Source organism: Camponotus floridanus, unplaced genomic scaffold (assembly GCF_003227725.1).
Source record: "Camponotus floridanus strain SB8 unplaced genomic scaffold, Cflo_v7.5 scaffold31, whole genome shotgun sequence".
Taxonomy (NCBI): domain Eukaryota; kingdom Metazoa; phylum Arthropoda; class Insecta; order Hymenoptera; family Formicidae; genus Camponotus; species Camponotus floridanus.
The window spans coordinates 506,957-533,102 of record NW_020229448.1 but is presented as its reverse complement, the minus strand read 5'-3'; the positions used below and the strand labels follow the sequence as shown (position 1 = coordinate 533,102).

Sequence of the window (26,146 nt, the reverse complement as noted above, 5' to 3'; positions counted from 1 at the left end):
CCAATCTAATTCAATATTCAACCCAGTTATTTTGTGTGATGAGAATATGCGTAATGAGAATAGAGAAAATTTTATTTTTTAATATTTAAAGGTGAATCTTGGTGCACTTTTTTAAAAAATAATTTTATCTTATCCTCTCTTTATTTCTCGGATTAAATTTTTCTGAAAATTATCGCTAACGAGAGCAAGAACCTTAAAGCGACAGATCTTATAAATATGGGAAGCTTATGTAACGGAATTTTGACTAGTAGGCGATTTACAGAACCGGTTTTTTTTTATTTTCTCGAATAAAAATCATATTTCGCATTCGGTATGTCTCTCTCACGAGCGTGTACCGCCCTGAAACACGAAACTTCCGCGGCACGACGAGCGTATGTGGCTCTTCCTGTCTTTTGCCGCAAGTAGAAAATATGCCAGGTGGAATTAAAGTTTTCTCTTTTCAAATGATTACTAAATATAGTTTTTTAATATTGCAAACTAAGAATATATAAAATCATTGTAAATGCTATAAGCTTCAAAATCTTATTATCGTGCACATTATTATATATTAAGAAATAAAATATTTTATATAAATATATAATTTTATTTTATATAATTTCACATAAAATATTTTATATATTTCATACACATAATAGCACATATATATACGCATTTTTCCATGATGAATTCTTTCGCGTATAACGTATAGCGAATATTAAAGCCGGTTCGGATAGGGCAAAAATGCAAATTGCGAAATGCATTTAGTTGGCACGAATATCTAGCACGAGGATCTGCGTTATCTTCGATCACCGGATAATCTCACATACAATATCTCTGCATAAATAATTTTTTTATTAAACGACGGAGAGGAGATTCACGCACCGTAAAAGTATTATCCAGTTTAATACTCGTCGATTATAAAGAGAGTAATAAAATACAATACTTTGTACACAAGTAGAACATGCAGGATATGAACGGGCCTTTCGCTAAGTAGATCGAGAATATAAACACGACTGTATTTAGTAATATTATTTCGCTGTCCGAGCACGCGTATCGACGCCAATAAGGGCCAAAGTACATAATAACATAGCCCTCTTTAATCGCGTATCGACCGCCGTTCAATTACGCATTAGATTACCGGGATCACTTTGTCTTTCGTACAGTCTTCCGCGGCGGTCGACGCCACCGGTACGAGAAGCGGTAATTGCGTGCAAGGTACGCACGCACGCATGCACCAATATGCGCCACGCATTTATTGCTGGGTAGTAGACCCACACACGTAGCCGTACAACCGGCACACGCTCTCTCTCCCCCGGCATATGGCGCGTACGGTCCCCCTTTTTCAGTTCCGGGGGAGAAGAAACGAGGGGCTGCGGCGCGTGCTGAAAATCCCCACCATCTTTTATTCTTTCTCTCTTTCGCTCTTACTTTCTTTCTCTTTCTCTTCTATTCTGTTCTCTTCCCTTCTCTTCTCTTTCGTGGATTCTATGGCCCATCGTTTCGCTCCCTCTCGTGTACAGGCGCCCTTCTCCCTTCTTGCTCCAACCCCGCGATCCAACTCGGCGCGGTGTGGCAAGATGCTAACCCATCTATCGATGTCCGCGCTCATTCTCGACGCGGACGCCATGTAGTGCATATGACGGAAGTATGATTATCGAACAGAGGTGCTGATGATACGTGATTGTGAGAAACTTCCTTTCGGAGACTCGGCAAGTTTCTCTGAACCCTTTGTATTGTCAGCGACGCTCTCGAATGTATTTTCGTTTTGTAAATCAACGCGGGATTGTCCAGTGGTCCTGTTTGTGCAAATTACGCGAGTCGTGTGGATTGTTGTTGGTTGCGAATGAAGGAAAGTGAAGAGTGAAAATCTACAGTCGAACTCTGAGTGCGTCGCAAAATTTTCATGGGATATATTTTTCCTTGGCGAATATTGAATATCTGGAACGTTTTTTCTTCTAGAGAAGTATAATAAACGTTAATTGTGCCTTTTGTGTATATCATTGACGATTTAATATATACGATATATTGATTATGATAATTTTGCAACAATATTAAAATCGTGTCAATTACGATTATGATTCGTCTAAGAAGGGCATCGAATCGATATTAATCACTAATTGACTCAATCCATCATGTGTTCAACATAAATTTGGAATAAATAGCGCAGTGAATGTTGTCAGTGAAATCAAATTTGCAATCGAAATCTCGATTAAATATTTATAATATCCTTAAAAAATTTAATCAAGTATGCAACATGTAGTACATGGATCAACGTTTTAATGAAGAACAAAAGTGCATCAACAATAAAATATCGATGAAAAATGCAACTATAAATGTGAATGATAAATCCAAATGAATTATTGAAACCTAAATGTGCCTTTAATCTAATGAGAGGTTTCTCTCGCTTTATAAAAATGTTATTATTTTATATGTAAAAGACATAACGTGTATGTGTTGTTGGAGAATTTTATCTTCGTCTTAAATGTAAACATTGTACCATTTTCATCGGAAGTTACATCCTAATCTTTGGTGAGCATTGAATTATAGAAATATACTAGTTGTTTTGAAAATATAAAGGATAAAACATTCTCTTTTAATTGTAATTATATATTATTTACAAAAGTAACGTGCATTGTACAAAATTCCAGTTAGAAATAAATTAGATTTTTGTGATTAAGAGCCATGGCAATTTTATAATTAAATACAGCGAAAGTCTCTACCATTCTAAATCAAGTCTAAACAATTATTATTATACTTCAATTCAGCACAAATCAATCGAGAGCGAACGGACACGAATTCTTGATAATCTGCATGAAAAGATAGATTTGTTTTGAAAGATTTGTATAATAGTTTCCGAGGAGTCGACGACCGTCGCGGAGAAGAATAGATGGTGACCTCATGCTTTACTTAAGCCATGGCAACCGACAGTGAGACAATTAGATCTCGGTTCGAATCATCAGTTTCGTAGGAAAGAAAGAAGCTATATAGATCTGTTAGAGAGCATTTGCAAAAACTTGTAGCAAAATATATTTATGCATTTCTAATAATTTGTCTAATAAATAGCTAATTGTCAGTTTTAAGAAGAAAAATAAAAGTCTCTATGTAAAGTAAACCGTATATTACTAGATATTATTTATTCTAAACGAATATCAGAAGACATTATTAAACATATGTTGACAGCATTAATCGCGTTAAGTCTTACAAGGTTTATAAATCCTTTTCGCGAGCGACAAGTTTGACCTAGATTCGAATTGATATCCAATCGAGCCGTCTTTCAACGGTTTGCGTATTCGATAATCGTCTTTGTCTCCGACAAGAGAATACGCTTTATTTATAAGTCCGACAATTAGGCTCGTCCTCGACAAGCATTAGTGTCGTTTATCGACCGGTCAACTCCGCTGTCTTAACGCAACTCATTTAATCAATGCTACAGTGAAAACGGCACAATAATAATAGCATAAAATATGATATTTTTTGCTAAATCTATTTATCGAAATTTTTTTAATTAGAAGACTAATATATGATAATGTATGATAATGTAATATATGATAAATTATATTGATTATATTCGTGCTTTTATTATAATAATTATTTGACCCTGTTTTATTTATTTATGATTCAAAAAATTTAATTATAAAAGTTTTCAATAGTTTACGCGTTAATTATTTGAAATATTGAGAACTTTACGAAAAAATAATTATAAATAATTAAAAATAATTATAAATAATTAAAAAATAATTATCTTTTTCAGTTTGGGACAAAATTGCGCGGCGTCTGGATGGTAATTTACACGTTTGAAGGGTGACCCTGTAAATTGGAAAATAAACAAACTTTGTCATTAGAAAGTATTCGCTGAAACGACCATAATGGCGACCATGGGGGTAACAGTGTTCTGCAATAGAGTACAAATAAACGGCAATGATCAGGAGCTAATGTTGCTGCGAACATTGCAAGATAACGAGAACAATATTATCGGTAATCAATCAACGCTGATAGTCCCGAAAAACAGCAGCAGCGGTAACGCAACGAGTTCCGCGACCGTGTTACCCCCTTACGACCCTTCCAGATTGAAGAAGCACGGCAAAAATGGCCAACCGCCGCCTGTTGCCGTTGCTCGAAGAAACGCCAGAGAGAGAAATCGCGTGAAACAAGTAAACAACGGATTTGCCACATTGAGACAACACATTCCGAGTCACATTGCCGCAGGTTACGGAGACAGGGGTAAGAAGTTATCCAAGGTGGAGACTCTCAGGATGGCCGTCGAATACATCAGAGGTCTTCAGAGGCTTTTGGCTGAAGCTGACGGCGTCGAGTACGATTCCAAAATCTCTGCCGGTGCACAGTGTGCTCCTTCCCCAACTAGTAGCATCATTTCTTCGAGTCACAATGGCTCTGGCGAGAGACTCATTCTCGAGGACGATGTTTTAGCCGCGGAAGACGACGAAGCGGAACACCTGGAAGAAGAAGAGGATGGAAGTAATGTCAAATCGAAAATTACGTTGTCCAGGTAAATTCTGGATGTTGAAACGTAACAATAATTGAAAAGAGACACGGTAGATGGTATCGTTTACATTTATGAGAAAAAATACTATACACAATTACATTAATTAACAATAATTTCATTTCTTTCGAAACAGAATTTTACGATCTCTTCCCAATTATCGTTTTATTAATCGTTTTATTGATACACTTGAGTGCAAAAATGAAGAGCAATTTTTCATATCAATTTTATTATATCATATTATGATTTTGCATTTTCTTCTGCGACAGATTATCCCCTAATCGAACTGCCATCTCATCCCCGCGTGACTATTACGCATCCTCGGCAGGCGACGAGGAAAATTTGGAGCCGCGAACTGTAACCGGTGGACAAAATTTCTCCAGGCTGTCGCCGAATTCTGTGGCTTCGCCGCCATCGGAATATTACACTCAAAACGAGGAGAATCTCGAGCCGCAAATTCTTTCACCGTACAGCGGCGCCGGGGACAGCGAGGAGGGTGCGACGACTGTATACGCGACCAGTCCGGAGACCTTCTCCGGGGCCCTTTACTACAAGCAGGAGATCACCGAGACGGGGGAATTCATGGACGTCGTCAGCTGGTGGGAACAGGAACAGGGTAGACTCGTTCATCAACAGCACACGCAACGGCTGACGCACGTGTAACCATAGGTGAGTTCCCCTTTACTTTTGAGTCGGAAGATGTTAAGTTTGTCGACTTAAGGATAAATTACGTACAAATTTAAGTAATTTAACAAATACTTCAATAATACACTTATGGTTTTTTTATTTCATTAAATAATATTAATTAACAGGATATGTTATATATTCGTAAAGTGTTAATTGCTTCATCTTTGTCATCACGTATTAATAAATAGAGGAATTATTATTCGAATAGAGATCGTTCGATTTGAACGCGAAGGTTATTTCAGGCACAAGTTCTTTTGCAAGAAAAAAGGGGTAAGGGTGGAAGTGTATCTTCGTGCGGGTGTCACGAGTTTCTGATGCGTCCAGGATGCACACGTGATACCCGCGTCGCGGAAGCGTCGCCAAGTGGAAACTCGTGTTCGCCCGAACACGTGCTATGTCGGTGTCGGGCCCGAAAATAAACTTTACGCACCGAAACCACTTTGCAAAGTACGTGCCGACGTGACACTCGGATGTCACGGTCTCTTCTGCGTTTTCTGTCAAATCGGGAACCCTCTCGTTCAAAGAGACTTTATCAGGAGAAGACATCTTTCTGATAAGAAACTCGCGCGCGCATTAGTGTATCAGAATTTAATGATACTTTTATATGAAAAAGTTTACTTTCTTTTCCTCTATAATTTATACACAATTATATTTTTATTTGTCACTTTTATTATAATATTAATAAATAAAAGAGAATTTTTATAATGTTATCTTTTTTAAATAATAATTTATGTTTGATTCGTAATTTTAAATTTTGCTTTAGTTAAAATTCAAGCTTGACAGATTTTGACTTTTGTAATCGCGTAACTGCAATTTTGTTTTTTCAATTTATGTATTAAAGATCGGAGAAACCTAGAGTCTATAACATGCAATTTGAGTGACACATGGCCGGTGGTGGATCATGGTGTGTCATCTTAAAAGCGTGCAACCACGAACGGAAGTGGCGGAACGTCTAGCCATATGTTGGATATTCTCCTTAAAATATCTCGCAACCAGACCTTCCTCAATCTTCTTGGTTTCCAATTGCTGGTCATCAATTCCCATGGATATCTAGCACATGTTCGTTTCACGATCGAATGAACTGGATACTTCTTTTAAATCCGCTTAGAAGATTTTATACTTTATACTTTTTAAATATAAAATTGATATGTTCCTACAAACATGAAAAATATCTTATTCATTTTTTTTATATTTCCGCAAAAGAGAGTCTAGAATTATAACGACAAATTATGATTACATGATTAAATATTTAGTTAAATATTAAAGAAAGATTGTAATTTGTATACATTGCATATTTTATTTGTTATATTACAAATACATAGCTAAAGTGAAAAAAAAAATTATTTATAGAAAGGATTATTTTTTTAATATTAATTTTATTTACAAAATTTTTTAAATATTTCTGATACTTTTGCGTACAAGAAATTTTAAATCGATATGTTTCTTAGAATAAAAAAAGTACATAAGTCGTCATGACATTATGATTACATAAAATATTTAATTAAATATTAAAGAAAGACCGGAATTTGCATACATTGTACATTTTATTTATTATATTACGCTTACAAATATATAAATTGAAAAAAATAAATATATTTATTTAGAGAAAGAATTCTTTTTTTTAATATTAATTTTATTTACAAAATTTTTAAAATATTTCTGATAGATCAAGATTTCTGCATAGAAAAAATTTTAAATCGATATGTTTCTTAGAATCGAAAAAGTACATATAAGTCGTCGTATAACCGTAGCGATGACCGATGCATTCGATCTTGGGGTGCGCGATTGCGACGGGAAAAAAATCAGCTGGCGGGCAGTGCCAGTCGCTGTGCCACAAATAGAAGTCGCGGTTTCCTTAGAAACGTGCGTAGCGCCCACGTGTGCCGTACACGCAACACGCAGGCCGGCGAATAGTGTTGGATGCACATACGTTAAGCGACCAGAAGCTGCATTGCCGCCGCGTTGCTGACATATGCGTGGCATGACGATTTAAAAAAGTCGAGTCACAGCCGTAAAACGTTCGGCGTGAAATTTTTGCTCTCAAACTTATTATATTTCTCGTCATCTTTATTCCCAGAATTTCACTCTCTGAGAATGAGAGTGAATATGTAAAAAAGCGAAATACGTTATATTTCGATATTTTTCGATTTGAGAAAGATAATTTTAATTTTAAAACTCATTACCTTTTAATTATTCCTTCAAACTGTTTCCCAAATTTGATGGTACATTTTCTACCCTCGAATGGATCCCCCTTTCAATAAACGCATCTCTCTTTTTGCATTTTCGGTAGAATGTTATAAAAATATATCAGTATACATAACGTAGGGAGCAAAGAGCTTCCGCGCGAGGGCCTGGAATGAGCGTCCAGCAAGTAATTCTCGACAATTATAAAGTGAGGTCATCTACGAAGTTTACAAGATGCGTCGTCGCGTCAAATTAATTTAATAAATTCCTTACTTGTGGCTCCCGGTCACATATATTGGTATGCGCGACCGCTCTGTCGGTTTTCTTCCTCTCGCTTTTAGTTCGCTTCTCGCGCAAAGGGGCACAAAACCTTAACCCCGCGTTAATTCCTGAGGAGAGAACTCGTTTCCCCAGGCCCTTTTCTCATCCGAACCGCGGGCAGTCCAATTAAATCCCTTTTTTGCATAACATGTTATATCGATAACAGAAATCGTGCTATGCGAATTAAGCGCGAATTAATCTACGATAATCAAAATAATTAATCAAGTGGCATAACGCCGGATACGGGAGTTCCTCGGTAGGAATGGTCGGCAGGGGTGGTCGGAAAGCACTGTGAGTTAAAAGTTGGAGTTAAATAATGACCGCGTCTCGCTTTAATAATTGAAACGTATTATAGAGATTAAATGTGGTATGAGATACGGCCGTATTGCAGCCACTTAATAGCGTGAATTTTTCTTGAAACCCTTTCGACGACAGGAGTTCATAAATTCGCTTTATTAAAAAAGGAAAGTAGAAGAAGAGGAGTAGCACTTTTTCTGCTGTTAGCAAATTCTTCGCAAAGCAAGAAATCTTGGAAATTCATCTTGGAATTTGATCTTTATATGTGATGAACAATATATGAAGCAATCTTTTTTTTGTTAACATAATGATTATATCCTAATAATAGTATATGTAGTATAATAATAATTTTATGTTTAACAGAAATTAGCTTAATTTTTTAGCAAATTTGCGTTGCAAATATTCATTGCAAATGTTGGAATTAAAATTACATTCTTTCTTTTCGAAAAAAGAAATATTTTTCAGAAGTAAAATACATATGAGTTATTAAGCTGTAAGCAAATTAGCACGAATTGCGTCGTGAAATGAAATTGCGACAAAGTCTGCAACGATCGTTATAGTTGTTTTCCGCCTTCGACTTGTTCTACGGACTTTTAGTACGTGAAACAAAGAATCCAACGAACAGTTATGCTGGTGGAACCCGCATGTTGGTTATCTTATCAATAAACATTACCAGCATGGCAATGCGATTGCTTTAAAACGATGACGACCGTTTGGAATCGATTTTAATAAATTAAATTCTCGATTTTTTAAATCAGCCTTTCTGACATAATTGTGAAATTACATCACATGTCTAATATTTTATGTTTAATTATTATATTTATTATAAGCCTTCTATTTTTCAATTATAATTTATATATTTTTAATATTATTTTGATGAAATAGTTATTTATAAGATTAATCTAATGAAATTCTTATATGACTATTATTTTTGGAGTTGCTGAGAAAGAGAGAGAGAAAAAGTTTAATTATACATTTAAAAATGAAAGGAAAATTAATAAAATTTTCAGAGAAATTTAATTGCATTCTAAAACATGTATGTTGCTTCTTTTTTTATCGAAATGTGTCAGATAAGGAAATATAAGTTTGAAGATTTCCAGGCAACGAATACTTTGCCTAAGATACTTCATGTCTCAATTCTTAGTATCTTAAAAGTACGGGCGTGGTAGATCCTTTAATTTATCTCTCACCACTTACCATATACCACACACGCTTTTCCCAAGCTTCTTTTATCGGCATCTTTGCGACTACATAGAAAATATATGACATTTTTTATCGGGTTCTTTATGAAGTCGCCGAATTTCAAACTAGGTACATAATAAGTTTTATATTTATTTCAAATTATTATTTTTCTCAATTAAATGTATGTTATAATAAAAAAATTTAATTCAATATATAATATATAATATCCATTTCCTTATCAATAAGGACATAATATGATTAAGAAAATATTAATTTGTACTCAGAAATGATTGAGATACAAATATTTTTGTCTCTTGATACAAATATTTTTGTCATCTCTACACGTATATGGTATATATTTTGTTTTGCAATAAATTAATATAATTGTTTAATATTACACAACAAAATTTAACCTAATTAAAAATAATAAAAATATATCATATATATATAATTAAAATAGTTAATGTTTTTACAATATTTGACATTACACTATTCAAATTATAATTTGTCTATATTAATTTTGTATTTATATATGTTATAAATTATTTATTTATTAATTATTTCTCTATTTATGAAGTTTATTAATTATTTATTTATTAACTTTTTATTTATTAAGTTTCATAATCTATGAGAAGTACAAGATTCTTTGACATCTTTTTTTCACATCCAAAGTATCATGTCCCTTCTTTTTCCCATTGCTTCGTTCTATGGAGAAAGATGAGGATTCGCCACATTATTTGTACGTGCGTTTTTTTCCCACGATATATCCGGAATATACGGGATGTCCTCGATGATTCGTTTCCGAATTTAGTTTCCCCACAATTCAGGTAAACGAAGATTCGCATGATTCAGTGAACAGAATACAATAGCGACACGGGACAAAGGATATTTCTCGAGGATTCACGGGATCCTTTTTTTTCCTTCCTTTTTAGAATCACGAAATTGTGATGGAAAATATTTTCTTTCGATATAAATCTTCGATGAGGGTTCATGAAACTGTTTCGAATAGTAACGATTGTAACAAGCAAGAGAATTTTGCACTCGCAGAATTTCACGATACATGAAAATAATCGAGAGAAGAAGCATATAAATTTTTTTATCATAGAAATAGAAAACAAGTTTATCAAAGTTAAATAATCAAGTTTACATACCTTTGCTGTATTTTATAATATTAAATCCAGTTGTGTGTGTATGTAATTTGTGTTTCACCGTGAAATGTAGTTATCTAAACAAATAAACTTGTTTATAACTTTTTTAGAAAATGGTGACTTTACAATATCAAGCAATTATTTAATTATTTTGTGGAAACTAAATGTCATAATTTATTATATGTCAATTATCTTGTATAAAAGCTCTCTTATATGTATACCAATTTAATATATTAAACGGATTGTGTTAATACTATTTAATTTTTCTTTACTATTTACAGATTTCAATTAGGAAAGGTCAACACTTGCAACAATTCGAGATCCATTATAATAATGTACCTCGCTGAAATTTCGCATGATCTCAAAACTGGGAGAAGATACACTCTCGAAAACATACGACGTCCAAACACAAGCGCGTGATTTTTATTGTGATCAATAGCAAAAGTCGGAAAATTGTACTTACCGTTATAAGTATTCAACTACAAGCAATTTTATTCATCATCTGATCTTTTGGATCGTCAATGAACGTTAAGCTTATGTATGTTGTATATTTTTCTAATAAGTATATATGTATGAAATATTTATTTACAAAAAATTTTAAATTTTGAAAGATATATATCATTTCGCGTCTGAAAAAATTTTGTGCTGCATTAAAATTGTATCTTTTAAAAATTATTGTATTTATATATACAAATTGCATAAAATTGAAATAATAGTGCCTGTACATAGATTTAGTTATATTAATTAATGATTTTTGTAAAACAGAGAGAAATATTTATTTATAATTCTTTTTAGCAGTGAACTTTGCGCTTCCAGAAAGAAAATACTTATTTTACAGCTATTTATATCGTAACAAGTACAATTAATTTAGACATGAATTTCATGAATTTTCATTTCATATCATGAATTTTATTATATTTATATAAAGCTGCCTTACCGCGAATATTTATAAAATTAACATAAATATATATATATATATATATATATATATATATATGCATAATACAGAATACAAACAGATAATTCTCGTCATATTAGTGTCATCGATCGTTGGGATATACATCATTTTATTAAATTTTTATCATATTTATATGTTTCACATATGTTTGAATGAAGAGTGACATTTTTACTTAAAAAGATAATGTTTGCAAAACATTTATCATACAAATGTAGTTTGTTAATAAATTCATATATTTACTTTTTATTGCACAATTCAATATGCATTTAAAATAAATGAATTATAATATACGAATAGGATGCATTACAAGAAATGAGATCAACGAGAAATGTATATAAGAAAACATGTTTATATATGCATTATATAGATTACATAACATATAAACATTTATTTCCATGCCTTGACTATAATCGTTATAAATATTTTGTAGTGAGCCTTTTTTCTTTAAGATTTCTATTATTATTATTATTATTTATTTATATAAAAATTACTACATAATATTTAAAACGCATTATATCTACCAATTTACAATGCGGAAGATGTTTGTAAATATTGTCAACATAATCTGTTTTGCAAATCTCATTGTCTCTGATTTTATTAAGGTTTGATTTCTAATGCACTTTATATAGAAACGATCTATAGGTTGACTTTGATGCGAGACACAATCAAAATATTTGTAAATAAAAGTGCCTTAATTAATTATAAGAGATATAAATTGTATTAATACTTATATTTTATATTGGAATTTTTTGAAAAGATACTTAAAATATAAGTATGTAAGTTATAAGCAGAAAGACATGCTGTTTGCGATATTATGATCTATTCAATAATAAAGCAGTCAGTCAAATGTATTATATATGATATGTTGTGACAATTAAATAACTATTAAATATATTTTAATGTCACTTATTTTTTAGATATATATTTAAGAGCGTGTTAAGAAAATATGTATATTCATGTGCCTTATTCTGTCACTGCGAGTCTTCAATTTATGCTATTAATTATTATTAAGAGATAAAATATCGCTTTCATCATATATCTATATACAGATACAGATATATAAGAATACGATACACAAGAAAAGATTAAGAGCCACCGCGGATGGTGCGTAAATTTTTTCTTAAAGAATAATTATTCGCGAAAATTAAAACGCGCACTAGGCATATGCATATATTTTACTTGGTGCATTTACCAAGATATAGATTCTCATTTTTGAGAATACTATAAAACCCCTCTTTACCCTCCTGAAGAGATGTAGGCGAGAAAAATATCGGGGCAAAGTTGCTGAATCGGGGGAGGTTTTATAGTATTCTCAAAAATGAGAATCTATATCTTGGTAAATGCACCAAGTAAAATATAATATATGCATATGCCTAATGCACGTTTTAATTTTCGTTTTAATAAGAATCTATATCTTGGTAAATGCACCAAGTAAAATATAATATATGCATATGCCTAATGCACGTTTTAATTTTCGCGAATAATTATTCTTTAAGAAAAAATTTACGCACTACCATCCGCGATGGCTCTTAATCGCTCTTTTCTTGTGTATCGTGTTGTTAAAGAGCCTAAGTCTTTATCAATTTATTTATATATAAGAATATTAATATTATTTATAAAAGCGCCTAATGAAGTGAGGAAATTGTTATAAATGTACCTTAAAACTTGTGCGATTATGTTCATTATAATGCTCTTTACGATATAACATAAATAAATTATATAAACAATCTTACGATATATGCTTATTATATAGGTCTAAACAAAAGCAAAAGAGAGAGAGAGATGTATCGATTATGATGGATATTATCTCCTTGTTGTAAATTTTATATTACAAGTGCGTTACAGAATATTCGACCGTTTTTTCCTCTCGTTTTTCAAATTATTATAAGAATATCTCGAAAACTTTATTCTATAATAACGTTAGAATTTTTCCCATAAATTATAAACAAACATATAGACTATTATTTCTTTGTCATCAGTATTATACTGATGTTTTTTGTAAATATCAGTGCCTTGATTCAATTTAAAATAAGTATTATATACAATGTTTTATTTTATATACCTTTTTATAAAACATTTAAAAAATACATATTATTAAGTATGCACATTGCAATTTTTTGAATGATCTGCCTACACCATAAAATATAATATATGTATATATATAAGTCCAAATTTGAATATAATTCAAGGATTTAAATATACCAGAGAATATATTTTATGTGATTATACATACAATGATTAAAATGAAAATTAATTTAAAGTTTATTATTTACTGTTTATACATATAACCGGAAATTAATTTAAAGTTTATTATTTAATATTTTATATTTTGCTGATTTCTTCTAAATATATAAAACCAATAAATTCTTAAAATAGGCTATTTATTTATGTCAAACTGAATATGAAAAAAGAGTTAGTTTAATTGAAAATAAAATCAATGATAATGATAAAAAAATAAGAACTCTTGTAGTAAAATGCTATAATAGAATAAAATATCCATATTTTCTTTTTCCTTCGTTTTTATTTAGTTTATATCTGTTTTTTCTACTTTCCCTTTATTATGTCAAAAGTTTGATTTCCGAGCACGTAAGTTTTATTAAAATGTCTGAAACTATCGTTATATGCCAGAGAGTTTATATATCTATCTAATAGAGACCCAATTGTCTTTCCATTTTTATTACGTGATCATTTAATCATATTTGCATTATCACTTGTCATGGCGCATTTTAAAATTTAAATTCATGCACATGTCATGCACATTTCATAAAAAAATCATATCATGGTAATAAGATAAAAATTAAGAATAAAGATAAATATTTATATTGCAAAACGAATTTTGCAATATAATGACTATACACTATGTTAAAGCAAACGTTTTAATTCAAATAGGAAAGAATTATTACACAATACGAGTAATAACGTTATATAAAACGTTATATAGAAATAGAACGTATAACGTATATAACGTAAAAGTAGAACGTATAACGTTATATAAAAGTAGAGCAAGGATGGTATAAAAGAGACTTAAATTTAATAAAATATTAATACATATAAATATATATATTAGTGAATTTAGTAGTATTAGTATATATTAGTTTATGTTATACCAAAGTACTTTAGAAATAACTTCTTATATATAGTGTATAAATTATTAAAAATCCTCATGTATATGAATACATCTCTCAAAGAAATGAAATGTAAAATAATAAAATTAAAAATGTCGAGTCATGTCAAGAATTCAATATATGTATACAAATGTAATAATTTAAATTAAATAAATTTTTATAATCGTTAAATCGATTTAATATTACAAACATTGCAAATTGTAAACGTTATTAATTATCATTCTTAAATAAATTATAATTAACTAAATTATTTTATAAAAAATTGTAAATAATTATTGCGAAATATAAATTATCAAATAAAAAAGAAAGATATATGTATTGATAATTATTCGAGAAACAATTGATTCCACAAAATTGAAATTATGTGACAAAGTTCCTTTCTATCTATTATTCGTAATTCAAATGAATATAGTTCTGACGTAGATGAGAGGTAAGAGGTCACTGTATTAAGAAATAGTGAATTTGCATTTCCTCAGCTTATAAATAATCGATCAATTCTTACCAGCAGATTAAACGGAGTGTGTTTACAATAGGAGCGCTATTTACAATAGAGTACTATTTACAAACCTGTGCATCTTTGACGCTTTTACAATTATAAAAAAAAGAAAATAATTAAGACATTTTTATTGTAATATATATTGTGTGCGAGCTTGATATAATTTTCGACGTGAATATTTTATTAATTGATCATATCAAAGAGTTGTTATTATCGTGATATCGTGGAATAATAATTTATTACCACAATGGATATCATTCCGGTAACAACGTCGTATTTACCAACCATAGCTTATTCTCTGCTGGCTGTATTTATCACAGCGCTAATTGCATTATATTATTATGTAGAATCTTCTAGAGTGGTTTGTCTTGCAAAACGGCTTCCAAGTATGTATAGAATTGAAACATTTTAATTACTACTGTACTTTCAAGTAAATCTTAATACGATACAAAATTGGATTTATCAAAAGGATTTGAATTTATTGATCATATTGATAATAATAAATTTTTCATTCTTCTCTTTTAGATCCATCGAGCTTACCAATAATAGGTCACGCATTAATGACTATGGGATTATCTCCAGAAACTGTGTTAGTTGTAGGTCTTCAACTTCACAAAAGATATGGATCAGTACTTAGCGTATATTTTGGAACAAGAGTGATAATCGCTCTGACAGATCCAAAAGATATCGAAATAATCTTGAGTAGTTCTGTGCATCTCGACAAATCAGTGGAATATAGGTAAAAAAAAATATTCTATATAATTGACAACAATCTATATAATTTTGTTTTTTTTCTATATTTCTATATTTTTTTTATAAAATTGTGTGTGCAAATTTGCAATCTGCCTATTTTAGATATTTTATTGTATTCAATTTTGCCGTATTCAAAAAGATATATGCATAAATATATATTATAAGATTCTCGTTATCCTTTTTCTTAGACTTTTCCAACCATGGCTTGGAGATGGTTTGCTGATCACAACTGGTGATAAGTGGCGCAGACATAGGAAGGCAATAGCGCCCACATTTCACATGAGTATTTTGAAGACATTTGTACCTTTATTTTATGAGAATAGTATAGATCTCGTTAGACGGCTTCGCGATGAAGTTGGAAAAGAGTTCGATTGTCACGATTATTTATCAGCTGTAACTGTTGACATTTTAACGGAAACTGCGATGGGAGTCAAAAGAGAAAAAAGGCAGCAGACTGGATATGATTATGCCATGGCCGTAATGAAGTAGAGAGACATTGACTTTTTTCTTAAAATTATATATAATACTTTATTATTTAATATTTATATTATGAAGAAAACTCAATGTAATAATTTGAATATTGTAGATTGAGCGATATCCTACATCGAAGGCATTATGATTTTCGATTACGTTCTGACATAATATTTAAACTTACAAAGTTTGCAAAGAAACAAAAGAAATTGCTCAATATTGTTCACACATTGACAAATGATGTAATTGAAGAGAAGTCTAAGGACATTGATGATATAAAGGAAGAAAAAAAAGATAATCAAAAGGACAAATTTATAGAAAATAATGAAAATGATAAAAATATTGCTTATACAAAACTGCATTATGTAAGAGATGATCTTGATGACATTGATGAAAACGACATAGGTGAAAAAAGACGACTCGCCTTTTTAGAAATGATGATTGATTTGAAAAAGAACGGTGAAAAAATGACTGATAAAGAGATTTGGGAGGAAGTAAACACTATCATGTTTGAGGTACTGCATTTTTAATATAATTAATAAATTTAATCGTATAAAGAATTTATTATATATAGAAAGATATTTTTATATGTATAATTTTCTGGTACATATAAGTATTTATATATATAATTTTCTGATATTTATGTATGTATTAATTTTCATAATTAAATTTTCTTTTTCATTTTCCTTCTTTTTTTTCTCTCTCTGCTTCTTTATAAAAAAAATTATATTGTAAGTTACACTATTGTACACGCTATCAGATGTTAATTTGATGCACTTTTGAAGAAGTAAATTATTGATTTATTACAGGGCCATGATACCACAGCAGCTGGCTCAAGTTTCACGTTATGCGCCTTAGGAAATCATCAGGATATTCAGGTAGATTTATTAACGATTTAATATTTTCACAAGAAAAAAATCTTGGAGATCACTTAACATTTATATTTAAATTCTTAAATGATGAATAGAAAGAGTTAAATTTATTAAAAATACTTCAATTGAACGGCCTTCAAAACAGTTGCGACATATATTTTCATTATTCTTGTTAAAGAGATCGATATTGCTCAGCCAATCGCAAATCTATTAATTTTAATTGGTCTATTAATTTTAATCGTAAATCTATTAATTTTAATTTTCGTTGTGTAGGCTCGCGTGCATGAAGAATTAGATACGATTTTCGGCGACAGCGATAGGCAATGTACTTTTCAAGATACCCTAGAAATGAAATATCTCGAAAGAGTTATTTTGGAATCTCTGAGACTTTTCCCACCAGTACCGTTGATTGCCAGAAAACTTAACGAAGATGTACAGATAAGTAAGCATGTCTTGTTGATTGCTATATTTACAATAATATTAATTATTGTTACAAACATTAGGAACCTATAAACTATAGGAATTTGTATAGTAAGTAAACAAAACAAAAAAGGTACATGACATATCTTTCATATTATAGTTACTGGTGATTATATCCTTCCAAAAGATGCCACGATAGTAATTCCACAATTCATAGTACATCGTGCAGAAAAATATTATCCAAATCCAACAGTTTTTAATCCAGATAATTTCCTACCGGAAAAAATGCAACAGAGACATTATTATGCCTTTATTCCTTTTAGTGCTGGACCAAGGTATTTAAAAGATGGTTCTTAAAATAAAGTTTTTTTTTTGGAAATTACTAACAATAAGACTAAAGTAATATTTTACACAAAAGATTACTTGAATTTGACACTCATTTCTCATTTCTTAAAATTTTGGCATATTATATATTATAAGCATTAAAAGCATGTGAAAATATTTTGTTATAAAAGCAATGTAATATACACTGTTATTACAATATTATATTTAATAATATATAAAGAAAGAATTGATAAGATAAAGAAAGATTTGATAATATATAAAGTAAGAAAATTTTGTATAGGTCTTGTGTGGGGCGAAAATATGCTATGCTGAAATTAAAGGTTCTTTTATCGACAATACTCAGAAATTACCGTGTCATTTCTAATGTGGCAGACGACAATTTCGTATTGCAAGCCGACATCATTCTAAAACGACACGATGGATTTAAAATCAAGCTTGAACCGCGTAAGCCAGTATCTCGTACATAATTTCGGAAACAGCAAGAAGTTAACATTTTTGTACCCTCGCAAACGTGAAGCAATGTGAATTGAATCTAAAGTAAATTAAATAAGTTGATATATATTTAGGGAGGATTCCATTTTCTATATACATTATATGTTTCTGAGGCAAATATTTTTTTTGAAAGTCTTGCTACCTGTAATATTTTTCAATACTTATGTGTAATGTATTGATATATTTAATAAATAAATATATTATATTTAAAATATATACATATCTCACATATACATGTCCCACTAAAAATTTAATGTAAAGTAAGTAAACCAAATAAGGCGCATCTTATTGTTAATGCTAATAAGTTAAAGGATCATGCAAAAGCTGACTATATTTTTTTAAATTATCGTTCATTTATTAAACTTTGTAAAAAAACTATAAGAAATTACTTTATTTAAAAAATTTTTATTCTTTCTGTTACATTTAAAAAAACATTTTAAATCTTATAAGGAATTCTAATTTTTAATAATGCCTACATTAAACTTTAAAGAAAAACTCAATATCAATTTATGCAGTTAACAAAAAAATACAAGGAACATTGTAATAATGTATCTGTATTCTATAGGTAAGTAGACAAAATATTAATAAAAACCCAAAAAAAAATATAAATAAAAAAATATTCATGCATAAATAAACAAACATATTTGCAGCAATTTTTTGATAAGAAAAAATTGTTGTTTTTTCCCTGCGTTCCAATTACTGCGCTATGACTCTTATGTGCCAATTTTTATTTAATTTTTGCATGTACTGACTTTTATAATTAAATTTTCTCTTTCGCAAGTAGAACATTATACATGAATACAATGTATGAGAACATGACAACATGAGAACAGATTAATTTGGTATATTACTAGAGAAAATTCATTATTAATTTATAGGTTACCACGGCAGTTGGCTCAAGTTTCGCACTATGCGTCTTAGGAAATCATTAGGATATTCATGTAGATTTATTAGTGATTTAATATTTTTCTGCAACAGAAAAGTCTTAAAAACTTTTTCCCATTTTTATATTCAATTTCTTCATAAAACAAATTATATAACAATTTTGTATTGTATTTTTGTTTCAATGTCTTATACCTAGAATGTTCTCTTTCTCTTTCTTCCAAAATACAAAATTCTTATAACAAACTATTATATAAAAATATAAATATATAAATAAATTATTAATAAATTTTAATAATATGTTTGACATTATATGTTTGACATTCGTCGAGCATTAAAAATATATCGTTAAATTATATGCAAAAGAGATGCTAGTATCCTAGTAATTTTACGATTTGATTTTTATTTTTTACGATAATAATACTGACATTTATATGTTAATAGCTTGTTGCATTTCTATCGAGAGTAATATCGAGAGTATAATATTTTATCAAAATTCGAAGCTTATTTCAAAGTAGCTAGAAAAGCGATTAAATCTCTGCGATCTTCGGCCTTCTTAATACCATGGAATGCCTTTTTTGTTCCTGGAACAAACTTTTTAGGAAATTCGAGATAATCATTTAAACTCTTCTCATCCCATACAACAGCCTTTTCTTTCATGGTTTCCGTAAAATTAAAACCTGGGGCAGCTAAAAAAAATTAACCAATTACGTATTAATAACTGATAATATTATATTTAAAAAACATCAAATTTTTTGAAATATTTTTAATGTTATAATATTATTGAATTTATTTTTAACTGAATTAACAAATTGGATTCATTAATATACATACTTCCAGAAATCTTGCCTATAATACCATGTAGGTTAGGACCTATTTTATGTTTATCACTTTTTTCCGTGGTATGACAAGAAGCACACATTTTTATGAACAGTTTTTTACCATTAATTGGATCGCCCATTTCTCTTAACAAACATTAACAATCATTAATTTATTAATTAATCTAGAATAATTTGTTAAAATAAGATTTAATATCTTAATCGTATCCTAGTTGTAAACGTATAATATATAGACTTTGCGTTTGGCTAGAAAATTGTATAAATTTTAGAAGGAGACAACATGCTTTTATGTGTTGACATCTAAATAAATAGACGAAGCATTAGCTATCGATTAAGACGAGGGAGTCTTTGATATTCGTCTTTGATCGCAATAAGGGGGGACTCTATTTGATTGAATACGGTTATTCCTGATAATAATCGGTTAATAATTCGACTCCAATCATTGACATCAACGTTCAGCTCATATGTATTGTGCGAAGTTGTGTTGTGACTAATGTCATATTATTTTTAAATTTATATATATTTAATATTATTTAATATATATATATATATATATATATATATATATATAATATATATATATATATTAATATATATATATATATTTATTTATTAAATAATATATACATAATATTGATATCAGAAATAATATATACATAATATTCATATCAGATGTCAATGGTTTGGAATATATGGAAATTTTTAATTTATATATATTTAATATTATTTAATATATATATATATTTATTTATTTATTTATTAAATAATATATACATAATATTCAGATGTCAATGGTTTGGAATATGTGGAAATTTTTAATAAATTTTGTATTACACATATATTTTGGTCACTTGTAATTCTTTATAATTATTTTATAATTATTATCAATATCTTTGAATAAATCAGAAGTAAAAGAAATAGTAATTGAAAGAATCGATAAACGTTTTGTGTGATTTTAAACACTTTTTAATTGCCTGAGTATAAGTGCCTAGAAGACATCAAGCTAAACATCACAAAAAGGAAGAAATACGATAAGTGCCTGGTCTTGAAGAGATATAGAATAGAAGTTTCAACATATTTTATATCTATGATTTTGTAATAGTTTCCTCTGCACGTTGCTTCGGCCGTTTCTTAAGATCCACAAAGATAAATTGTAGAGTCCAAGGTATAATGAACGCACCATTTAATACTAGTAGAGAGACTTGATACATATCGAAGCTATCAGTCCAATCCTTAATAAGTCCTATGATTATACATGCATAATTATATTATATATCGACAATGATATGACCTATTTTTTTTCTTACCTACGATAGCGCCGAAAACTACCGTAACTAAGCCACTAATAATTCCAAAAATGCCGTAAGCCGAGGCAAATTTTTCTATATTGATGTTTTCAATAATGACTAGAGGCTGTGGAACCAACAACCACGAACGCACGAAACCGATTAACGCTGTCATAATAAATGCGCCCATAAGAGTATGCTTGTATAATAAAAAACCTAGAAATCATAATTTTTTTTTATAATTCTTTATTTTAAAAACTGAAAATTTTCTAAAAATCTATTTGTTATATTCGCTTAATCATGCGGCAAGATATTTACCTAGCCTTGTGAATTGCGTGACAATCATAGCTCCGAAAAATAGATATTTCGCTTTTACGTCCACTATCAATGTAAAAACTGTTAGTAAAATTTTTGATGCCAGCTCAGCTGTTCCACTAATCGTAATGGTTAGCGCGGCGTCACGTTTAGTGTATCCCGCATCGGCCATTATAAGAGGAACAAAAGAGGAGAAGCAATAATCGGCGGTACACACAAAACTGACGCCAAAACATAAGTTGAGAAAAGTGCAATTCTTTACCAATGACATATCCAAGAGATCTCTCAAAATTATCTTGTACCTTTAAATAATATAAAATAATAATGCGTATATATAAACATTATTTATATAAGAATTATATATAAATTTACATATAAATATATATAATAAATATATATTTAAAAAATATTGGTCTCACACACACACACACATATTAATCAATCCTAAATTTCTAAAATATTGAATATTTAATTATACAAATAATTACAAGAATTATGCTTACTTCATCTCCTTTTGTTTTTCCTCGATGTCTTGCTTATCATTCTCCTTTTGTTCTTGAATTTCCTTATTCGTTTGTTCCTCGCAATTTTTCTTTTCCAGATATTGTTGGCGTATATCACTTAATGCACCAACGCTAGTCGCCACATTGACCAAGCTGGATGCCGATAGAGCTGACACACGCCTCGCTAAACTTTCTCGCATAGATACTGATTTCGCCCTTTCGCGAATTCCACCCTCGATTTCGGAGTTTGAAGCTACTCTTTGCGCAGAAGGCTAATTTATATAATCGATGTATGCGTAAATTGAAAAATACAATATCGTTTAGAAAAGCTGCCAACTAAATGACAAAAAAACATCAGTGGCTATCGAATTTTATGTTACCTTAAGCATTTCATTTAATAAGGGCATTTCTGCGCCATTTTCTTCTTTAAGACTATGAAGACTGCTCCATTTAGTCTTCGAAGATATGTGAATAACATCGATGGTTGACCGACGATTCGACAATGACAGTTCTTGAAATCTATGTTGCTTTATGCGAGCCTTTTCAGCACGAACATCATCCAGTGTTTTGAAGTGCCATTCCACAGGATGCATCAATGTCATGCCAACGATGCTATTAAGACTTATTGCACCCATAATCGCTGCGGTACCTAATATAAACGAAAAACAATTAATTGTAATTTTCTAATTTTTCTATGTTTATTAGAGTCTTACCGCGAAAACCATACAATGCCATCAACTTTTCGGTTAATGTTGGATAAATAATTCCACCCAATCCAATAATGACTTGCGCCGCGCTCATCACCTAAAAAAGTAAAAGACAACTTTGAAAAATTAAAAACTTTTAAATAGATTCTCTTGAGCATAATGATTGCCTTACTTTCGTTCTTTTTTTTACAAAATATGCATTGAAAACCGTATTGCAAACCGTAATAATTAGACCCAATCCAAAACCTTGAAACAAGAAAAGAAAAGCCAAATCGTATATATTTCTGCTAAACGCCAGCAAAATGTTTGATACCGAGAAGCAGAACGCTCCTAAAATTCCGACCGGTCTTGTAGAATATCTTTTCAATAAGGTATTAGTCAGCAAACCTGTAAAGAATATTTTATAGAATTTATGAAAATCAGTGAAACAAAATAATATCAAAAAAATTACAAAAAATATAATAATATTATGAGAATAAAATGTAATCTCTTAAAAATGTATACTGAAAGTTTAAAAAACAAAATTTCTTAAATTTAAATTTTATTTTAAGTTTATTTTTCTTACATTTTATATAAATAATACGATATGGCTATAATAATTTTATTAATTATAAATTAATCTCTCTTTTTCCTATCAATTATATCATATTTGAAAACAAAAATATATTTAAAAATTCAATTTAAACCATCTACTTAATTCCTCGCTCACAAATCTCGATTTAATTTATAACGAAGATGTTATCTTTAAACTTATTTATAAATAAGAAAATTTCTAGATATCTGTACACAGGTGCAAACTTGTTCAAGAATGAAATCTTGAGAAAAATAAGATTAAACAAAATGTCTCTATTTTTTATCGCTCAATTTTTTATTTAAAAATGTATTTATTAAATTTATATATCAAATTTAATAACTTTATAAAAAAATTATATCTTTTCCAAGTTTGTTAATTAAAAAGGCGTTTACTTGCAATAGAAAAACAGATCATAAAGAAGGAATTGGAAAGGCTTGATGCCATGCCCGCCTGTCCGGAAGCTTCAAGGAAATCGCCAAAGATTATGCCATATGATGATCCTGGACCCATCGTAGTCATCTAAAATAACGAAAGTTATCATTTAAATATATCTCTACAAAATTGTTCACCTTTGAGTTAAAAAAATCTTAAAAAAATATCTGTGTAGCTAAAAGTCACATTATTTGCAGATAAACATTTATCTAAAAAATTTTGTTAAGCACTATTATGTTTGTCATATTATTATACTAACAAAAATGAATATCATTGCCAATACAATGATCCATCCCCAACCGCCGTCTGGTGCCAGATCTTCCAAAGTAATTTCATCATCTTTTTTTATCAGTTCTTCGATCTTTATAGTTGTGTTCTTCTTTTTATTTCCGATTACGTTATCAATTGTAGGTACACTTATCGTGTTATTTGTTTTTGTCACTGTCATGCTACGTTTTCTTTCAATCTTAAAGTGATAAGTTTGAAATCGTCAAAAGCTAGTGCACTAATTAATTGCTTTTCTAATTTATTCGAATACATTCAAGAATATCATACCTTTTCTTTTTTTGAGAAGAATCTAAAATCAAAGATATCTAAAAGATATAGAAGATATTTAATAAAAAGTAAGTATAAAAATAAAATTTTAGTGTTCTCTTTTAGTTCCTGAGATATATCTTGAAATATAATAATTTTCATATTCATTTGTATCAACTTTTTATTATATTCTACTTATTTGTTTTTTTAATTTAAATTTATTCGTTTTTATATCATTGTTATTATACTTTTAGATTAGTTACTTTTGGAATATTTTAGTTCGCTAAAAATTTCTTTTTATTTATAAAAAGAAATTTCTTGCTTGTCAACTGCCAGAATTACGCAGAATTATTGTTTAATTTGTAATAAACAAACATTGGAATTACGAAATTTGGAATAAATAATCCTTGGAATTTCGAAATAAGTGTAATAAGTGCAGTTTGATGAATTTTTAGTCATTTTTGTGAATAAATTTGATTATTTATTTCAACTTCGTATTATGCATAGTGACATCAAGTGTCATGAGTACTTTATTAAATATTTATTAAAAATAAAAAATAAAAATTTTTTAAATAAACGCATGAACCAGAAAACGGTTTCGCTTTCTTTCTTACATTCTCAACAAATATTTCTGATTTTAAATTAAAATTAGATTTGTGATATAGATTAGTTTCTTTGAGATGGAGAGATGTGTGGAGCTCCTTTCTGCTCATGATTTATTTTATAATCAAATAAAACTATATGAATAGTCTCGTACTCTTTGTTTAAAAGAAAGTTTTAAAATAAATCAATTGCACATTTAAATCTCTGAGTAAATATTTAACAATAAAAAGATTAATAATGAGTACTTAATAATAAAAATTTCTTGAAAATTATTAAGAATCATAATCTTGATCTGAATATATTAAAGTTATTCTTATGATTTTATGTCTTATCAAAGTTAACCTTATGATTTTAAGTCATAGAAACTAAATCCCCTTTTCTAACAACGTTATTTTTAGAATATTTCAAATCGTATATCAAGTGTCAAAAGAAAGCGCCACAAAATTCAAAGTTACCTAAAAACGTACTCTTAATATATGTCAAAAGAAAAGTGATCCGTTAATTACATGACATATAAAAATTTCACAAATATCAATGTAATAATCAATGATTGATAACGAGAAACGACAATATAAAATTTGTATAAAGCAATCAGGTATATCCAGATAATATAATATCTTGAATAATTAGATGTTAATATAACATATAATTGCAAAATAACATTTTTAGAAAAATATTTTTTACATAAATGTATTTACATATATTTATGTATATTTCTCTTTGTTTCTTAGCATTTGCTATAATAAGATTCTCTCTTTTACACAATATCAGAGTAATCAAATCAACCAATACTTCTGCTGTTTTTACTACATTCTGGTTAAAGATAAGATTTATAAAATATTTACCAAACAGAATTTGTCAAGATAAATATGGATAAACGACACCGATTTCAATACACTTCCACGATAATCGAAGGTAGAGAATGTTCGACTAACTGGAACATGATAGAAACGAAGATTTCAAAGACATCTTATCTACGCACAATGCCATCATATTAAATACCCATTATAAGCCGGAATGAAATATTATCATCTGTAATCATGAAATTATACAAGAGAAAAGCTAAGAATGTACAAACAATCTAATAAATTCTCTGCATAAGATGCATCAATTGAATATAATTGTATATAATATAAGCATTATATACAAAATAAAAAACATTATATGTATATATATATATGGTAATATTATATCGTAATATCATTTTTATTTGTCTTCAATTAATTAATTAAAAAAAATA

At 29.4% G+C, this 26,146-nt stretch overlaps 4 protein-coding genes across 7 annotated transcripts; 2 read left to right on the top strand and 2 right to left on the bottom strand.

The window, feature by feature from the left end:
• The first annotated feature begins 1,600 nt into the window (after nt 1–1,600).
• On the top strand, nt 1,601–10,806 carry LOC105252389 (achaete-scute homolog 2). 3 transcript variants are annotated; one of them, XM_011259740.3, is made up of 4 exons: nt 1,601–2,508; nt 3,731–4,486; nt 4,750–5,149; nt 10,581–10,806. In XM_011259740.3, exons 2-3 carry the CDS (start codon nt 3,846–3,848, stop codon nt 5,141–5,143), a joined length of 1,035 nt encoding a protein of 344 aa, XP_011258042.1. In that variant the 5' UTR covers nt 1,601–2,508; nt 3,731–3,845; the 3' UTR covers nt 5,144–5,149; nt 10,581–10,806. The 3 variants fall into 3 exon arrangements, with proteins under 3 accessions (XP_011258042.1, XP_011258043.1, XP_025266158.1); XM_011259741.3 differs by lacking the exon at nt 10,581–10,806 and adding an exon at nt 6,009–6,359; XM_025410373.1 differs by lacking the exon at nt 1,601–2,508 and adding an exon at nt 3,490–3,507.
• A 4,216-nt stretch (nt 10,807–15,022) lies between these two features.
• LOC109610084 (cytochrome P450 4g15-like) lies at nt 15,023–18,362 on the top strand. The gene is made up of 8 exons (XM_020027885.2): nt 15,023–15,264; nt 15,404–15,617; nt 15,820–16,116; nt 16,218–16,617; nt 16,912–16,980; nt 17,248–17,416; nt 17,555–17,729; nt 18,020–18,362. Exons 1-8 carry the CDS (start codon nt 15,126–15,128, stop codon nt 18,204–18,206), a joined length of 1,650 nt encoding a protein of 549 aa, XP_019883444.2. The 5' UTR covers nt 15,023–15,125; the 3' UTR covers nt 18,207–18,362.
• A 1,208-nt stretch (nt 18,363–19,570) lies between these two features.
• Nucleotides 19,571–20,074, bottom strand: LOC105252386 (cytochrome c). Its single transcript, XM_011259735.3, has 2 exons — nt 19,948–20,074; nt 19,571–19,802 (listed from the first exon to the last, which is right to left on the bottom strand). The coding sequence occupies exons 1-2, from the start codon at nt 20,072–20,074 to the stop codon at nt 19,618–19,620; spliced, it is 312 nt and encodes a 103-aa protein (XP_011258037.1). The 3' UTR covers nt 19,571–19,617.
• Nucleotides 20,075–20,803: 729 nt separating this feature from the next.
• LOC105252387 (monocarboxylate transporter 9) lies at nt 20,804–25,865 on the bottom strand. Of its 2 annotated transcripts, none has more exons than XM_025410372.1 (11): nt 25,752–25,865; nt 24,325–24,346; nt 24,029–24,235; nt 23,730–23,856; nt 22,936–23,150; nt 22,770–22,860; nt 22,437–22,705; nt 22,057–22,328; nt 21,557–21,855; nt 21,260–21,454; nt 20,804–21,195 (listed from the first exon to the last, which is right to left on the bottom strand). In XM_025410372.1, exons 3-11 carry the CDS (start codon nt 24,215–24,217, stop codon nt 21,038–21,040), a joined length of 1,815 nt encoding a protein of 604 aa, XP_025266157.1. In that variant the 5' UTR covers nt 24,218–24,235; nt 24,325–24,346; nt 25,752–25,865; the 3' UTR covers nt 20,804–21,037. The 2 variants fall into 2 exon arrangements, with proteins under 2 accessions (XP_025266157.1, XP_011258038.2); XM_011259736.3 differs by having other exon boundaries at nt 24,325–24,362; nt 25,752–25,864.
• Nucleotides 25,866–26,146: the final 281 nt, after the last annotated feature.

What these genes read in the sequence shown, in the direction of transcription:
- LOC105252389 (XM_011259740.3), top strand. Translation starts at nt 3,846, where the DNA reads ATGGCGACCATGGGGGTAACAGTGTTCTGCAATAGAGTACAAATAAAC. An exon ending in TCGAAAATTACGTTGTCCAG is followed by an intron (nt 4,487 to 4,749) that starts GTAAATTCTGGA and finishes CTTCTGCGACAG; the next exon opens with ATTATCCCCTAATCGAACTG.
- LOC109610084 (XM_020027885.2), top strand. Translation starts at nt 15,126, where the DNA reads ATGGATATCATTCCGGTAACAACGTCGTATTTACCAACCATAGCTTAT. An exon ending in GAAATCATCAGGATATTCAG is followed by an intron (nt 16,981 to 17,247) that starts GTAGATTTATTA and finishes TTCGTTGTGTAG; the next exon opens with GCTCGCGTGCATGAAGAATT. An exon ending in CCTTTTAGTGCTGGACCAAG is followed by an intron (nt 17,730 to 18,019) that starts GTATTTAAAAGA and finishes AATTTTGTATAG; the next exon opens with GTCTTGTGTGGGGCGAAAAT.
- LOC105252386 (XM_011259735.3), bottom strand. Translation starts at nt 20,074, where the DNA reads ATGGGCGATCCAATTAATGGTAAAAAACTGTTCATAAAAATGTGTGCT. An exon ending in TATAGGCAAGATTTCTGGAA is followed by an intron (nt 19,803 to 19,947) that starts GTATGTATATTA and finishes AATTTTTTTTAG; the next exon opens with CTGCCCCAGGTTTTAATTTT.
- LOC105252387 (XM_025410372.1), bottom strand. Translation starts at nt 24,217, where the DNA reads ATGACAGTGACAAAAACAAATAACACGATAAGTGTACCTACAATTGAT. An exon ending in TTGTAAAAAAAAGAACGAAA is followed by an intron (nt 22,861 to 22,935) that starts GTAAGGCAATCA and finishes TTACTTTTTTAG; the next exon opens with GTGATGAGCGCGGCGCAAGT. An exon ending in CACGCAATTCACAAGGCTAG is followed by an intron (nt 21,455 to 21,556) that starts GTAAATATCTTG and finishes TATGATTTCTAG; the next exon opens with GTTTTTTATTATACAAGCAT.